The sequence below is a fragment of the Callionymus lyra genome, chromosome 2 (genome assembly GCF_982586985.1).
Source record: "Callionymus lyra chromosome 2, fCalLyr1.hap1.1, whole genome shotgun sequence".
Taxonomy (NCBI): Eukaryota; Metazoa; Chordata; class Actinopteri; order Syngnathiformes; family Callionymidae; genus Callionymus; species Callionymus lyra.
The window spans coordinates 41,491,170-41,510,071 of NC_141819.1; the positions used below are offsets into that span (position 1 = coordinate 41,491,170).

General features: G+C 39.8%; 1 protein-coding gene across 2 annotated transcripts in view; it reads right to left on the reverse strand.

The window, feature by feature from the left end:
- The window catches only part of sh3rf1 (SH3 domain containing ring finger 1), a 32,983-nt gene extending 14,376 nt beyond the window's left edge, over positions 1-18,607 (reverse strand). For both annotated transcript variants that reach the window (XM_087785295.1, XM_087785294.1), the window contains exons 1-4: positions 18,351-18,607; positions 16,832-17,327; positions 2,000-2,275; positions 1,403-1,498 (exon numbers count right to left, since the gene is read on the reverse strand). In XM_087785295.1, the coding sequence (XP_087641421.1) occupies positions 1,403-1,498; positions 2,000-2,275; positions 16,832-17,212 (753 nt within the window). In that variant the 5' untranslated portion in view covers positions 17,213-17,327; positions 18,351-18,607. The remainder of the gene's footprint in view (positions 1-1,402; positions 1,499-1,999; positions 2,276-16,831; positions 17,328-18,350) is intronic.
- Positions 18,608-18,902: the final 295 nt, after the last annotated feature.

Sequence of the window (18,902 nt, forward strand, 5' to 3'; positions counted from 1 at the left end):
CTTGTTAAAACTCAATCTTTATCTGGTGGAAGGGGATCTTAAGCAGCAAAATGATCCTGCAGGTATTCACATGAGAGGAATTAGTCTCTGTATTTTAAGCGCCTCTATAACCTATACATCGACTCTAATGTGCGACTGAAGGTAGAAATCAAAGGAGCAACACTAAAAAGGCTTCAGCTAATAACAGGGTCCTTTCGCTCGCTGTCACTAGTCGCCCCAAGCAGCTCTCTACTTGGGACATAAAAGCAAAACCATTTGACTCCAATCCAGAGGAGACCTGCGCTAGATCGTCACAGACATGTCAAAGCTGAGGGATTGTAAAGAAAAATACCAGGAGCAACAACCTTTTTAAAAGGATGATGATAATCCAGCTAATCGTTTGTCATCTTCAGTCTATTTTAGCAAATTTCAAACTATGATTAAGGTCATCAACACTGGGGCAGTACAAAACCTTGAGTTCAAAAATGAGAAATGCATATTCAAAATGTATATATACATGTATATGTATGTATATATATATATATATATATGTATATACAATCTTCCCCGTTTATTTAAGGGGTTACGTTCTAAGCCACCTGACCCAGGGCCTCATGAAATGGTGCGATTAAAAGAGCCATAAAGTCCTATTCATTGTGTAGTTAACATGATTAACGACGAATTCATCATCAGTAAAGTTTCACACTCTTCAATCACGAGTACAACAAGTTATTCATGCTCATATACAATTGTTTTTTTTACACAGGTTTAAAGGCAGAGGTGTCCAAAGTTTGGCAAAGTTTTCCCACAAAGGGCCCCAGTTGGTACAGTATTTTCTTCCAATGAAAACCTGCACCAACATGGCCCTTTGAGGACCTCCGTTTTAAGATATTCAAAAAATGTAATTAATGAATATAGTGCTGGTACTTCGCAGATTTTCACTTTGGTTGATAAATGAGGGGACACTGTAACACTGTAAAGTGATGTTTTTTTTTGGAAGTGTCCAAAATTTTCTTTGGTTAAAGTTTGTTCTCCAATAAAAAAGCTTCTAAAAAAACATATGACATCATCACGTAGGAAGTGCCTGGATTGAAATGGTGCCTATAATGTCACCCCAGGTAATATAATGAACCCAAGATCAGTCAGCTCGTTTAACTTTTTCTCTTAAGACCTTCAGGTAAGACAATCATCAAGACTTAGCTAATTCTGTCTGGATCAGTCTAAGGCGAGACCTGTGGAGCTCAATGTGTGTGTATGCATGTGTGTGTAGGGAGATTGGGGGGTGACTGAGATTCTCTTAATCTTCAAAGAGCTTTAATGATTCCGGTGTATTTCAAACAGACACATTATAGCAGATGTTCACAAAGCTCCAATAACGATTGGTGGCATTTGGAAATGAAAGCCCCCCGCTCCGCATTCTTACCTCCACATATGATATGGGAAAAATGCCAATTTTATCCCCCAGCATTCCTTCGGCCCAGTTTTCATCCACGCGGCGGATCACAGTGAGGATATCATCCTGAAACGTAAGACGTTGAGGACAAAGACAATTGAGACGGTTTCAGATATTTTCCTAGCCTGGAGCACCAGAACCTGGTGGGTTGAGAATGGTAGCGTTTACTTTCTTGAATGGAACAAACCACAGAGGTAGAAGAGTTGCAGCTCTTGTACACGTCTGTTTGGAAAACTACTTAGTAAGCTTGAATCTGTTTTGCGCACGTGGCTTTAAGTCAAGCAACAACGAGCACGACAACATCTGGATTTCATCGAAACAGCTCGAGAGACAGCAGCAGCACCACGTCATTATAATGGCCAAGTCTTTTTATACACAACTATATTGTCTCTGTGCAGCCTAATTACAGATGTTCATCAGGAAACATGGTCTTAGGCTGAAGCCGTTTCATTTAACAGTCGACTCTAACACAAGCTCTGAAAATGACTGCTTGGAAGGCAAAGTGTCGCTGTAATGAAAGGTATTTTGGGATTTTTACAACAGGGAACATGTGGCAGCGAGTCTCACCTTAGAAAAGGGCAAGCAGTCCTTGTCTGCTTCTTTATCTTTGAGCTCAAAGTCGTACAGAGCCTTGCACTGAGGGGGGGGCTGAGGAAGCGGCTTGATGACCTGCACGAAGTTGGTGGGGAAAAAGCCGTGGACTCCACCCATCTCCCCGTGGTACCAGTTCTCGTCCACCTGACGGCGCAGGATGATAATGTCCCCTTTGCTGAACTTCAGGTCACCTGGTTCCTTTCCATCATAGTTGTAGAGGGCCTTGGCACAGGGGAGCTGGGGCATACCCTGTAAAAGACAAAAACGGTAAGGGTTAAAAACATACTTATATTCATAAACATGTAAGCAGTCCATTTGTTTAGAATACAGTGGTCCCTCAGCTAAAACCTCAGTCTTGCAGATCCATTCTTCTCAGGCAGTATTGCATATGTATTGTATCAAGCTGCATTCAGGAACATAAAAGCTGGTTTTCCTGGTCCACACTGATAAAACATGTGATTTATTTGAAAAGGGGACAAACTTCAACACAACAACAACAAAACAGTGAACTCCTATGACGCCTTTCTTATCACAGCTCTATTTAGTGAAGGCTGATTAGTCGCTACAATACTGTATTTTAATGCTACATCGATGTCCCAATGTCAAAAGTGAATGGTTGACAGGGCAGCAAAGCATCATGAGAGCTGTTCAGGTCACTGTTAGTAGTTCTTCAACTTTCAATCACCTTCTATACGTCATGTTGAAATCAAAGGATTACGGTTGATCAAGTGAGACGTTTGTTAAGATTGAAATGGAGCCAAGAGGAGCTATAAAAGAACAAATCATTCTAGAAATCTTTAGTTTGTTAAATTCTTCAACTAGGATAGCACGCTGTTACAAAGCTGTAGGATCCATGAGTGTTTCATATCCAACACTGAACACATGTCTGACAAGTCAAAAAGAAAAGGGAAAAATCAAAAAGTAAAGTGAGACCAAGTGTGACATCTGGACATTCAAAAGAAAAAGTGCTTGAAGGATTGCGTGGACATGACTCAGTAGCCCATCATACAGACACAGACATTTCAAGCAGGATTCTGTGGTGTCTGGTCACATTCGTGAGTGATGACTATCAGTGGTTGAGCAGACTAACCATTTCGGAAGGTCCATGGCTGCCTTTCTAAATCTAGAGGAGAGTCGGTGCTCGCCAAGTGGTGAAAGAGCCTTTCAGGACATGACAATTCAAGGAAGGATGGAAACTAGAGGGGGGTGGGATGCAAGATTGCGGAGCATCAATGTTCCTCTTTCAGGCTGAGCGACTATAAGGGAGGTCTCAGTTTAAGTCAACTGCCCCCCCAACACTGGCAGTGATCAGAATAATAAGTAAAGTGAGGGCATCCTGGATGTGTTGCATGCAAGCAGGAAAGGATTGACAGGATAAATAGTGATCAGGAAGGTAAGGAGTGAGCCAGAGACAGAAGGGGGGAAAGAGGGTTAATTTACAGTTCAGAGCGAGCGCTGCAGTCTTGTTAAAGGCTAATGAAGCGTTTAAAGACTCGTAGGAGAATAAAAGTAAGAATGAATTGTGATGGTGAGCCAGGGTGACATTACCCTGCTGCAGAGAATCACATAGCCCGGAGCACAGAGCCAATTGCTCTTCGGCTCCATGGGTCGGGCTCTAGAGAACAGTGGGAGGGGTATTGCAGTCCCCAGCACAGCGCGCCGCAACTGGGCCTCCTTTCAGGGGGGAGAAAAACAGGCTTTTGAGCCCACCCAGCCCTGGCAGGGACTTTTGTGATGAAAATGCAAATGATTGTAGAAGAGCTACTATTTTGTTTGTAGCGACGGGTGAACAACAAAGTGCTCCAATTACATGGTAAATATAAAAATAAGTGTTCCATTGAGGCGGTGAGTGCTTGTTTGTACACTGAGGTCAAAGAAGAGATAAATACTAAATGGTGGTTCAAGTTGTCTTGAAAGGGATTCATAAGTAGGATGATTAAAAGACAGAAGGCAGTTGTGACTCAAATTCCTTTTTGTAGATGAGAAGAGATATGAGGCTTTCTTAGAATTGATTAATGATGAAACAATCCTCTCCTTTCTTTGGTTATTTGTAGTCATTTTCCAACAAGATCAGGGATGTCAAAATCAATCACACAGAGGAACCAACATCTTTTAGCGTTCAAATTTGTGTGACAAACAAAATGTATATTTATAAAAGCAAAATTCTGAATTTTATCAGGTCTTTTCATCCTTTTGGGCTTAATTGACTTTAATATTTTTTGTATTTGCCCTTCTTATCCAAATAAATTAATTTCCTACCACACTAGTTTGACCATATCAAAGATTAACCCAAGTAGTTTCTAGCCAACTACTAGGCCACATTAACTTACTTAGTGGGCCAGATTTGGCTGCCCAAATACCAGAAGGTTGCTGGTTCACATCCAACTGGAGTCCTTTCTGTGTAGAGTTTTAACATATGTGTGATTGCGGGGTTTACCCAGGTACTCCGGTATCCTTTGACATTCCCAAGAAATACTTTGTGTGTCTCTGTGTGTCCTGCAACAATTTGTGTACAAGTATTGAAGGGTCAAGGGTGATAGAATCAGCTTGTATGACCATCTATTTAATTCACAGATAATGTCATTAGACCTCTGTGGTAAAACAGAACAACTGTATTAATGTATTCATTTCCACATCACTGGAGTGTAAGTTCATTAAACAAGTGTCTTTCTTCAATACAAAGTCATAAGTACAACTTGGACTTTTTAAGGTCCTGTAAATATATAATAGATCATCTTTAGGTCGAAGAGTTAACTAGCATGTAATTAACAAAAGCTCGGTATAGAGCAGCACGACCATAAAACTGAACAGTTCTGTTTCACACATGCATGTGAAATAGATGGAGTTTGTTTCATAGTTAATCTTTGCTGTGTCAGCTGGTCAAGGGTTGTGTGTAACTACAGCAGACTGGAACCTTTACTCCCTGTGTTTATGTGCCAGACACGTCTGCACTAGACACCTTTTTGAGGGCTCTGCAGGTGGTGGATTCAGTACCGGAGCCAAAACAATAAGTCCAACATCGGGATAGGCCCCTTCAGACCTAAAGGCAGAGGAGCCAAAAGGCCGTCTGTCACACTGAACAGGTGGTCAAAAGTGATTTGCTGGCCATTAGTGAGCAGGCCATTGTTTACTAACAAAACAATGTCACATGACACGGTAAAAGCTTGACAAGAGGGAGGTCTAAAATCCATCTTGTAACCATTAGCACAGCAGCAGCTTTAATTGATTCCTGATGACAATTTAACAACTTCTGTGCAGCAGGATTCATTTACAGCGTGGCTCATTTATACATTTTTTAACTCACAGGAAAATGCTTTGGTAACACACACACACTGAAAAACTAAACATTGTGATCAAAGGATTGTAATCTAGAGAAACAGTTCCAATCATTAAATGAGAAATAAAATCTTATACTAAAGACATGAAGCTCCTACACCAAATGTTCAATTTTTCAGTAAAGAAAACCACCACAAATAAACTTTCTTGTCAAAGACAAAAATCCTGTCACAGCTTGGTCGTGAGGGGATTTTGACTGTCTCAAGTGACACACAAAACTCTCATTCACTGGTTTCTATGGAAACACTACAGCACTTTTCCCCATCTATTTATGGTTCTTTTTAAAAGTGCAGTGGATCTTGTAAAAGAGAAGCATTTAGAGTTTGTCCAGCCATGGTAAAGGGTGCGGTAGTCTGGCCCATGGCAGTGGTGAAGTGAACAAGCAACCCTTCTCAATGACACCACTGTCACCTACATTCTCATACTGGAAAATGCGGTACAAGAAGCAACCAGGGCAAACTCCTTTTTAAAACATAAGGCAAGTGTAGGTGTGTTAGCCCTTGGGTGGAGGGATTTATGATGGTTACAAGCTTAAGAAATTGAAAACCAACATTTTGTACAAAATGAACGGACAATTTCAGCATGTATTCATTTGGCTGCTTAGACAAAATAGTCTTCCAAGTGACTCTACTTGTATTAATAATTGTTGTTTTTCCCTATCTTGAACATTTCTCATATCAAATGTCATAACCCTGGACCCACAAGTGGTTTGCGTCGGATGCGGATATTCTTGTAAAAAAATCTTTGTCTGTTGATATTAGATTTGGGGGTTTGAGAGGTGATATAAGTAAAGGTCAAGTTGATTGGACCAGCCCTCTAAAAGTTATAAAATGAACCAATAGGCGACTTTCTTTGTCAAAGGTAGGGCTCGGTATCATGGCCAGTTTTCTAAATTGTTTGTGATTGACAAGAATCGTATTGGATTGATTTCAATGAGATTTTCTCTAGAAATGAAAATGGCTAAACTGTTTTACAATGATATTATTTTTTTCTTCTCACTTTAAAGAACCGTTCTACTTCATGCATGCTCTGCCTTCCACATTTGTAGAACCACAGTAAAATTGTAACCCTCTTAGGGTTTTTTATTAGCAAAAAAAAACCCCCAAAACTTTTGGTGTGACTCCAGGGTTAGTAGTACAGAGAAACATTTTCATTCACACTTTACAAGAGTCATACAGTAGACCTCACTAGGCTTGTTTGCTTCACACACTACATTACAAATGAGGCTTCACATTAGTCTGCACGAAAATACCCAGAGCAGTCTGGGGGACAGATGGGAGTCTGGCTCACATGTGAGAAGAGCAGGAAGTTTGCAAAAACCCATGAAACAACCCTCCTGTTCCTCCTCATGTTCATATCCATCCGAGGTCAGTGGAAGCATATATCCGCAAGACAAAAACAGACAGTGCTTCCACCCATAACCCATCATATCGACAAACATCCAAGTGCAAAAACCCCTCGGGTATTCACCAATCTACGCATCTGGATTGTGGTATTTATTTTAGTGGGGGGTCATGAGAAACCAGATGGTATTTTCATAATCCAAACTATCTTTAGTGGAACTTAAATGTGTTACAATAGAGTTTGGTTTAAAAAGATGAGTAGAAGTCTCTGTGATGGGGGCAGAGTGTTTAAAAACCTTAAAGAAAGGTGAGAACAAATGGTGGGAAAAACATCCAAGAAAGAAAAGGGTCACTGATTTACTTTATTCTTTATGAAGCTTTTGTGTGAGTAATGTTAATAAGCATTGAGAAGCCCCTCATATGTTTGCAGCGGTTTCTTTACCTGTCTGGCCTCACACAAGGGTATATAAAGGCTTTTCTGGGTGGCCCTGTGGATCACTCGGTCTGCTAGGAGGACTAAACATAGAAAGAAGAAAATTCTTTCACCGACTGCCAGTTCATACACCTGGCTCAGTAACTCCCTACATAGGAGAGCATACTCCAGTGCAAAAACAAGTGATATGGAATGGAAGCCTAAAAACAAGGACCAGTAAATGGTGTAAGATCAAAAAGTCAAGATAATGGTCATGTAAAACATTTGATTAGCTGAGGACGTTTTTAAAGTATTAATAAAATGTTTATGCCAATTTTTGCTAACTTTAGCAATTATCAATATGTGCTAGCTGGGCCATAGTACACCTCTCCCCATGACACAACACTCACATACATACAAAATATTACTGCAAAGAGACAACAACTAGTCAAGACAAAATTCATACTTGCATTGAGATGGAGTAACACCATGAAGTACAACTTGTAAAAAATCTCAAAAGTAACGGTGTCCTAGGCTGTCCTCATCCTGTACATCAAGGTTGTCAAACTCAACTCTTAATATGTTTAATATTTAATTTAATATTTTTTTAAAAGCATAGTTTTGCGCTGATGTCACCAGCGCTCTGCTCTGCTGCAGTGGAAATGTGAGCGGAGGAGAAATCACGCTAGAAGATTCAACACCTCTAACTTTATTAAACATCTAAAGACACATCACAACAAAGAACACTGTATGAGCAGATCAAAGAAACAAGAAAGAAGAAACAAAACAAAGCTGTTAACTTTTCTGTTCTGTGGAGACCAGAGAAAACTTTAAATCGACACATAAAAGTCAACAACAACAAACTTTCTTCAAAATTAATCTAACAAGTTTGGTTTAGTCATAACACAGTTAAATGCTTTACTTACTTTTAAATCGTGTCAAATCAGATCAAAGTTATTTATATAGTATATAACAGCAGCTTTTTGGACTCATTTTGACTTTAAAAAAGAGTTTAAAGTTGAAGCCAGATGCTTGCCAATACACAGCCCTAGTGCTGTACATCCATAATGATCAGACCCTTGACAATGAAATTGGTATCTGAGGATACTATTTAAACTTGTGTTTACGCAGTAAAGATTACCCAAATGTGACAGCTTGTGTGTCTTGAGCAACAGCCAATATGAGCTGCATACTAATCATTTCCTCACATCAGTCCCCACTGTGCTTCTCAAAGCACCAGTGTCTGAGACTTTTGTTGCCCAAAGTTATTCAGAGGCAGCCACCTGCTCCCCTCGGCCTGACTTGATCTGAGCGCAAAACTGGTCGGAAACATAACGCTTACATCAGAACCGCTTTCCGTTCTAGTCTGCTGGGACTGCTTTCAAGTGGGCCAGTTGAGGCTAAATAAGCTAATGTTTGTAAACTTCTTCAGAGGACAAACAAGAGGATATTGACACGGCCGTGGCAAGAGGCCAGGAGACAAACAGTGCATCTGTTCATATCCACAAAAAGATTTACACCATGAAAAAATGTGTGCAAGTGTTCTGACGTTTGACCTCCCAAATTGCTCTGTGCAACAAGTAACTGCAAGATTTCCACTTGGCATCTGAATTAGGATTTGAAACACTTTCAATACACTAGCAGTGATGCATGGACTTCTCATTAAAACCTTTTCAGAGAGCCCTTCTTAACCCAGCTCTATGGAAATAATGGTCTTTCAAGTAAATGTATTAGCTGTGACAGGGCATACCTCTACCAAGAAGCTCATTTTACATGACTTTATAAAGCCTAGTAGCCTCAATGTTTTAAAAACTAAATTGGCTGAAAGGTTAGGAAAAAAATCGAACCTCCAAGAATGAAAATACAATGATCAAACCAGACTCGTACTTCATGTTGGCAAATAAACATTTTGTTTGGCTCACATCCCATAAACGACTTTGTCCCACTTGTGTCATTGACTGGGACACTATTTTATGGTCAATTTGACACACGTCTTTTGTTATAGTTGTTAAGAGATTTAAATGGTTCTGTGACTCATCTGTAATAAGCATTGAGCAATTCCGTGAGGCATAGGAAAGCTGGGAAAGCGGGTGAAAACAAAAACACCTGAAAAATGACTTGAAACCCAAGTGTTATGATGTGATACAAGTGGGAGTATAATTGCCAAGTCGCTGCTTGCCGTGGGATGTGGGTGCAAAAAGCATGTTATGTCTAAAAGCCTTCCTTCAGACACACCTCTTTGTCAGCAGTCCACTCTATTCAAGTCATCCTTAATAATTAATCACATGCTGTCAACAAAGAGAGACCGCACACATGGAGTCAATGCAAGAACACAGCCGTTCCAGATATCAGGGCTCTCAACATCTTACCACAAAAATGTACACGGAAACTATTTCACTTTTTTGAAGCATGCATTATGTGTGTAATAAGTATTGAGGCCAATGCAGATTAACTATGGTTGTAACACTTAAATATGGCAATTATTTTTAATGTCGATACGTCGATAAGTGTGTAGATTTTTTAAATAAACAATTATCAGGCAAATATTCACTGGAATTTCTTTGCATTTCTTCTGTTGGAACCAGAAATATAGATCATTCTATTTGGATCAGTAAACCAACAATAAGTATGCCACAGCATTGTGCTTTTACTATTCTAGGACAGTTTTCCTGTGTTGCAATTCAACTTTTGGCAGAAAGGAAGATTCTAGCAGGGACTGAGGACAAGAGGACATAATACAGACGGCACCAGCTGCTTTTAAGGGCATATTTCGGCTTTCAGTCATTTCAATTTAACCAAAAGAAAGTGGAACAATAGTAACACAAGAGGTCACCAAATATTTAATTTCCCCTAAATTGGTTAGGAAAATAATGAAAGGGTATCGAAAAATATATCAAATCATATGTATACATCATATTGTGAGATTGGTACTGTATATCACTATAGCCCTGATGTTTTGCCAGATTCTTGCCAATTAACACTGCTAATATATTGTATTAATTCAAACTGAAATGACTGTAACTAGACGGGCAAACATGGATATCAAGCTATTCTACAATATAAATAAGATTTGCTTTGCTGGCACTTCTCCTGTTACTAGTTAAAGCGTATCCAGTACATACAGGATTGAAAAGTACAGTTTTAATTGGTAAAAATGAAATCCTCTACTTAAGAGACGGCTGGATTCAATTGTGACGAATGGATGTCACACAGAGGACAAATGCAGATTTACTGTACTCTTGGGCCTCAAAGAAAAACAGGAAACACTTCGGCATGGAAGAGTGGCAAAGTCTTGCGGCTTATAGCAGAAAGACCATGTTTTGGAGAGGATTTAAACGTGTGATACCATCATCCCTCTCCCCGTCTAAGAGGGAGTTTGAAACCACACATCTCAAATACAGGAGCCAGAATCAGCAGCTACCCCCGAGATGTGCCCAGAACCAGTAATGGCTGCTTGGTCAAAAGGGTCAAACTGCTGAAAATGAAACTTGTGATTTTGCCTCAGGGGTGGGAACCAAACACTTAACATGCCAGCAGTCAAGCGGCCCGTAGATGACCACTACAAACCAACCAATCAAAACACAGGGTTAGAGGTCAGGCTGTTCTTCAAAGGCCACACAGGTACAATGAAGCTGTTAAGAAAAGTACATTCTACTTCCAAAACATACATACATACATATAACACACTTGGCTACGTCCCAGTGTGACCAATGTCAACCTCTTTGTGATTTACACTGGAAACGTGTGAACATTGTATTTTAAACGCCTGAAAGAAACTGCCCATTGGTTTAAACACACCAAACTGTGAGAAGAATGTATTGACCAGTATAGAGGCAAAACATGGCCGTTGCCTTTTATGGTTTTGCAACAAAACAAAACAAAAAAAAAAAGGTAACAAATAAAATTATATTAATAAGGGTTTATTTACTTCCCCTTTAAACTATAATACAAATACAAATATAATACAATACAAATCATGAATACATGGATTACAATACATCATGGGCGGGTGAAAATAATACATAGTTGGTTACATACTGAAATGTGCGGAATATTTCGCTATTGTTAATCGAAATTGGGCTCATTGCAATGTACTTCATTGTAAAAACTTTTGGAATAAATGGATAAGACGTTTTCATTTTCATGGGTATTTTTTTTTCATTTTCAGTCAGATATATCTTCATGCATCGGTATATTCAAAATTTCTTTCAAAATATCAGATATTACAAATTACATGTATTATCATTATCGACCTAAGATGGTCACAGTGTTGAATCAAGCAACCCCTAATTACTGTGTAATGTGACGCGATGTGAGGCAGTTAATCTAGTTTTATTGTGAAAAAAATAGGAGAAATGTATCAGTACACTATCCAGTGTCAAAATGATTAAAGGCAAACAAAAAATACTTGTCCTTCTGAAGTAGAGTTTGAAGGTTAAAAGGCAATTCACCAACAAGATTGTTCTTTGGGACTTATTTAACAGAAAGACAACCAAACATCCTGCAAGGAGGGATCAGAGATGGTCTTCGTTACAGAGGAAAACAGGACTGAACCAAAAATGACGTTTTTAAACTTTTGAGTGGGAGTTATGTAAACCTACACGAGGACGGTAATTACAAAGACATTCCCAACCACTCAGTTATTCCCTTGGTTTTCCAAAACACGGCTGGGATGTAAGGCATGTGAATGACCGTTAAGGAGCACCCACACTAAAAGGAGTGGAAAATAAATAAATAAATATCAAGGCTGCACACTGAAACCCAAACGGTACCCCTCCCTACCATCCTAGTTGGCCCTTACTATCACTGTCGGGAAATTCAACCCAAGCACAATTATGTCATCACGTCTTGCCAGCACGCCAACAGGAAGGAGAGATCAGAGAGAGCCTCTGATTTCTGTATGAGAGATGATACAAACTGTAATTATATACTCAGTCTGAAGAAATTGGCACCCATGTATTTGCATTAGGATTACAGGAAGAATTCACCACGATTAAGATGGGTGACACATTCTCACAAACAACTGTATCTATAAACTTTAGAAAAGATAGTGAAGATGTAGATAGTTTAATAAGAAGAAAATACACATTTTAGACGTATTGGTTGGGAAGAAAAGTTACTGTTGTACTTTTAAGATAATGTTCAAGTTTCCTAGGCAATAGCTTTGTCAATCTACATAACTTACAGCAAATGCGCTCAAAACATGGATCATGAGCTACCAGTCGATGGCAAATGTAGTGTGGGAAGATCACATGACATTAAAAAAATAAGACGTCAAACCATCATCCCGTCACTTGATTGACATATAGTGCAGCCAGTCAAATGATAGCCGACACTAACCCCATACTCACACCAGAAGATTGTTTTGTCTGTACTTTTGTCCGTTTTCCTTTACTTCGGTATTTTATAACATTTATCGAAATACATCTTTATTGACAATGCATGGTCCCAGAAGCGACCATGTTAAAAACGTGTCAATCCCTTGATTTAGGGCAACAAAAATGGACAATATTTCACTGAAATTAGGATTATTATTATTATAGTACTTTAAAGACAAAACATGTTATCTTTGATGCTGCAAGTTATCACTTTGATAGCTCCAGAACGGAATTGTACTTACAACTAAGTGTGAACTAGACAAACATGTACATTGTTGGTAAATAAGTGTTTTTTTTTAGTACAATTAGAGTCAGCAGTCAGCATTAAGACGATGGAGCAGCGCCGACTCACTGTCTAATTCACACTAATCTCATTAGGCCTTCAACAGGCTCCAGTCTGGATTTAGGTAGTTGAAGGGAGGAGGTACATGGCAGGCGCATCTGAAAAATACAGGCTGTGCAAGTGGCTCATAAGAGAAAATTACAGGTGGCTTCTAAGACTTTGACACACACTGTACAGAAGGTCAAGGCTTGTAACTCTCCATGGGAAATACAGAGGAGGCCAGAAACGAAAAAAAAGTGTGTGAGTGTACACTGGGAGAGCCGGGGGAAACAAACTTGAGCCCTGTTTCAAAATTCCCTTTGGAAATAGCAAGTAGTGTTTGCTAGTAAGTGGGCAGTGTGAGGGTATAATGAAAGGGTTCTGTTACACAGACAGAGGTCAGCCAGCAGGCGAAGTGGACTGGAATTTAACATCAGTATGAGATCATCAATGAGGACCGAGTTGAAATACTAAAGGACAACCTGATGTTTAACCTCCTCATTCAAAATATAAAGCGTGCAAATCTTAACCAGTTTATCGCAAAAAAGAGATCCTTTTCACAGACGGAGAGGAAAAACTTTTTGGATATTAGGTAATTAGTATCTTTTCAAATTAAAAAAAAGAAAAAAACTCATTGATGTCGTCTCTTTAATGGAAATGTCTGAATCCCTCCCTCAATATTAGAGTTAAAAAGAAAATACCTTTTTTTAAATAGTTTGATAAAGTTGAGATTTGTTTCATTACAGTTTAAAAAAATGTTTAATTTCAGGTTATAATTTGGTTGACTACACGTTTTTAACTTGGTTAAACGTTTGCGTCATTTGTGTTAACTATCATGTGAATGATCAAAACTGCTCAGAGTCATTTCAGTAAATATTATATAGCTTGTAAACCAAGGATCCATATGCACATAAAGAACACAGGGGGGGTGGTCATAAAACACTTGACACGCCTGGAGGATCACTGCAGGACAAGAGGAGGAAGCAAATGGAATCCAAAACATACAATGTGTTGTGAAACTGGTGAAAAAAAAGGGTTGTTGTGGTGGATGATAATGAACCATGGCGTGCATGAACACGCATTTCCTTCGTTAAGTGCATATAACATGTGAAATCAGCTGTAGAGCAACTTTTGCAAAGACTTTTGTACTGAATAACTGATGAGGGAAACCATTAAAGATGAACACTATATATATTATTAAGCAAAGGCACGCTACAGAGTGTGTGAGCGCAAGTTCAACGCCCCCCAAGCTATAATAATAAAAGACATCCACAACAATCCGTCTACGTTTCTTTTCCCCCGGTCGGGTTTAACGATAACCTTTGACAACCAGACTTTATGAACTTTGACCTTTAACTTCTAGACTGCTTCAATGGAGCCCCTCCCTCCCCTCACCCACTAGGCTCTCTGTGCTTAATATGTGTGACAAGTGGAAAAAAATAAAACCCGCTTCGAGGAAAAGAAAGACAAAACATCCTTGTAAGTGAAGACCATGGTAATGAGAAGACGACATGGCTATAAAGATCAACCACAGTTCTACTCTCAACATGCACCTTTTTATTCCCACTATCAAAGCAAATGCCAGAGCAGAGCGTCAAACAACTGCTGCAACCTTGGAGATGGTCGAGTCAGGAAGGACACTCACCAAACATTTGCCCCTTTTGGTCCCGACACCTTCACCTTTTTTTATTTCCCTCGTCTCCTTCTCTACACATTACTACTCACTCACACAAACACACACTCACACAGAGAATCTGTCGCAACCATTCCCGGTGTGTCGCTCAGAATGTAAGATCAGAGAAGACAGAGGACAAAACCCTGTTGTGCATCTGTCAAGTACGTGCCCCCACTACTCGACCCTCCTGGCCATTTTCTGCTCGCACAAGAAATAAAGGTGGAGCCAAGCAGAAGGAATATATTCAGCTTTCAGATAACCTTCATTTTGGGGGGACAACTAAAAATAAAACGGTGTCGCACAAGGGCGGTGGAGCGTTGAGAGGTCCGAGGGGGACCGGCAAAAGATCAGGGCTGAGCTCCCTTTAAGATCTTTAGAATACACACCTGCAGTCATGTCTCTTTTTGTTCTCCTTCATTTGGGAAAAGTTTCAGGTCAGCAGAATCAGCCGGGCTGACCTCATTAGTCGAAAAATGTCCCTTAGAAGAGGGCTCCACAGCCCCCGGTCAGGGGACCGGTACCAGTCACTGAAGAAGTTGTTATAGTCGTTATATAATTTCTATATTATTGATTATTACTGTTTAAAAGTGTCTGGGTCTGCAGTTAGAGAAAGGTTTGTGATCCCTGATTCAAAGAGAAGAATGAAGGACTGAAAACCTTATTATAGCCATCTTAAAATGAGATGGGTTAAGGATAAAATTGCATCTTTATTTAAAATTATATTTGTACATATTGAATATTCTGGCATGGATTTCATGGTACATCTACCAAAAGTAGGGGTGTATTGTAAGAATCTGGCGATGCGATACACATCATGATACAGGGGATATTGCGATACTGTAGGAACAACCATATATAAGTAATTATCAATTAATAGTTAAATATTCATGTCACCTGAAACCAAGAAAATTGCTTTAAAGCTCATTTAGTTTGCCAACCCTGAACATGTCTCCAAAAGAAGTGCAACTCAAAACTCTAAAAGGAAATCAATTGGAGCGTGAGTATGCTCCTTAACTGATAGTTGAACAAATGAGGCGAGTCCCCCCCCCCCAGTAGCAATTTACAGCCAACTCTGTGATCTTCATTCCTGCATGGCAACGCAGATACATTATCACCATGTTGAAATTCCAACGATTCTGCACAAGAACCTGACATCTTTTCATCTATGCCCTCCCTCCATGGTGACCTGAGCTCCTTGAAAAGAGGCCCTTCTTGTGCTTTTTCACTGTTTTCTCTTATTTCAGGTCCCAGTTTTTGTGCACACAAATACCTGAAATCTTTAAAAACAGAATGTTCGATGTCATCATAAATGTTTACAAATTTACATTTGTAAAAGTAAAGGTGACCTTTATTTTTGTGTGCAGATGAGATAATTGAAGTATTGATTAGTAGGGGTGTAAGAAAATACTGATACACTTAAATATCGCGATTTTCTTTTTCACAACACTGGATCAATATTCAACAGCATTGTCAATTTCTTTTTAATTTACAATTACATGCAGATATTTACATTATTTGTTCATTTTTGTGTTGCAATTACACTTCCGGTGGCTTGTTGGCAGTAGCCCCAGCGATGACTAAGGACAAGAGGATACAGTCGGCTCCAGCAGCTTTTAAATAGATAGATAAAACTTGATCAATCCCTCTGGATATCTCCTTCAGGAAATTAAAACTGATTTTTGATTTCAAAACAATTGAAAGCAGTACACCTTTGTCACAAGTCAAGTGGTCTGTAAATTGTGCAACACCACAGTCAAGAACTCGACAAAACTACAAATATATCCTTTTACCTACAGTTTAGCAATAAATTGCAATATATCGTATTGTTGCCCATGTAACGAGATATGCATCGTATTATCAGATTCTTGACAATACACACCCGTTTACAATAGTAAAGGGAATTAATGATAGCGACCTTTGTTGAACAAGCTAAGCATTCATTTGGAAGTAATATCAATGCATTATTTTGGAACGTTAAAGGATTTCTTTCATTTACAAAAAGTGGATTTTTCAGGATGGAACCACAACATCATGGTGCTAAACCCAAGAAGCCGTCTTTCAGATAGAAGTGCTTGCTAAATAGAAGAAAAATAACCTGCAAACTCCAGACACACAAAGAACATTGATAATGTGTTGCCTTGAAGGCTTCTTGTGAGTTTGGGCTGTGAATCAACATGCTGGCCTCCAGATCAACATGATAAAGGTTAATCCAGGCCAAGATTAAGGCTGAAGAAAATGCAACATGCTGCTTTTAATCCAAACAGATTATCACTGTTTTGTTTCATCTTGACAACAATGGGACACAGTTTTGTTCTCGTTGATCAAAGTCGCCTACTCACCCGAACAAGTGAGCTTTTGGCCTGAGCTCGTTGAGGTTGAGCCCCGGGAGCGCCCTGCTCTCTGGTCCCACTGCCGTGCGCTCGTCCTGCCGCTCCAGTGGTCCCGTTCGTGCAGACGGACGCCCCGGGAGCGCTTCTCCGGGGTCTCTGCTTGATGCCGTCCAACAGGCGCACCAGGAGTATGTTGCTGGGGAGCTCATCCACGGCTAACTCCACCAACGTCCGACACTCCGGGCAGCGCAGCTCGCCGCGGGAGCCCAGGATCCCTTGGAGGCATCTGCGGCAGAAGGTGTGCTGACAGGGAAGAACTTTGGCCGTCGCGTCCAGACGCTCCAGACAAACGGGACACTCCAGCAAATCCAACAAAACCGACTCGTCCATTGTCTGTGTGTTTCTTCCCTCCGGTTTCAGCGGAAAAACATGATGAAGGTCAGTATGGAAGACGCTCTGTCACGTCACTCCCATGCCTTAGCGCTGGCCATGGCACCGACATCAGCTGGAGAGAAGACACCAACATCAGTCAAGTATAAATACTGTACAGGACATAGTGTGACTGAAGAAATCTCAGAAGGCCATAGATGCGTGTTGAGCCCATTTTCTCAACAATACGATGATATTTAACATCACTCTACATTTTCTTGGCCTTCAAATCATACGTTGTCATAGTTTTTATTTCAATAAAGTGTGTGTTATATGTGAATATTCACAGCGTTTGTTCATTTCTGTTGCAATCGAACTTCCAGGCGCAGCAGTCATCACGTCCTCTGTACCTTAAGGAACAGTGAAATCTCAGCAATGACTGAGTCCAAGAGGATACAGTGTTCCCCAGCTGCTTTTTAAAGCTGATGATTTTTGGACATATTTTGATGTCAAATGAATTAAGCAGTTATATATGTAAATTCCGCAACCAGAGTCAAATACTTGGACAATACAACAAATATATGATTTTTCCTACAGTATCAAAATATATTGTATTGCCAGATGTTTGCCAATACACACCACAAGAAAGAATCAATGCACAGAAATGATATTCCTTTTTTTTGTGTGGCCAAGTAACACATGTCTCACGGTTTGGTACCGGTCCCCATTCAGGGGTACAAGTGTCTCCAAATGACTCAACCCAGGACTTGTTCAAATTTGAGGTGGTGCTATAGACACCCTGAAAAGCTAGGAAAGTGACTCAAATATTTACTCAGTAGTGAGTTGTTTTTTTTAACAAACCAGATTTTCAAATGTCATGCACTTGTAAATGTCTCTTTAAAATTGAACTTCGGATCCAGATTTCCCACTATTCCAGGAAAATGCACTATTACGTAATAACAGGAAAAATGTGGCTAAACTTTAACTTATCGCGTACCTTGACTTTCAACAATATTTAAAAATAAGATTTTGACAGTGAATTATAGGGTTCTTTAAAATGTAAAGCATTCAAGTTTGGAAAGTACTCAACTTAGAAGAGCCCACCAGATTACACAAACAAACAATAAAATAGATTTAATACTTTTTAAAAAAAACTCACCTTTCTCCTCAGAAACAGGAGTCTTGCTTGTTGCCGTATTTCCCAAATCTTGCTAACGCGAATAGTTAGCAGATATATGGAATCTACAAGCGAAAAAAAACTTCAATTAACTTAAAAAGAGACACGCGTTGCGTCCAGGAGAGCCTTTACGAAAAGAAGTGATGGTGTTTTCACGTGTATTTGGGAGAGAAAAGTGCGATTCGGAGCTCATTCCAGGAGCGAACAAGCGAGAGTGCAGAAGTCTGACTGCGCCGAGCAACATGCTAACACTTCTGATGCTAACACTTCTGTGCTGCTGGAGAGCAGCGGCGAGGGGGGAGGGCGTCCAGGATCTTCACGGGCAGCCGGACATCAGTGTTTCGCGCAAAGAATAGACGGATATACACTCAGAAAAAAAGCTAAATGGAGATAACCCAGCATAAGTTTGAGTGTGCGTGGAGAAAATGAGGAAACGTATTAATTTCCAATGATGTTGGAACTTAATAGTAGGCATTTAGAAGGGAGTGTTACAATTCCGGGGTGCCACTGAAGGCAGCGTCTAGTGTTGTCAAA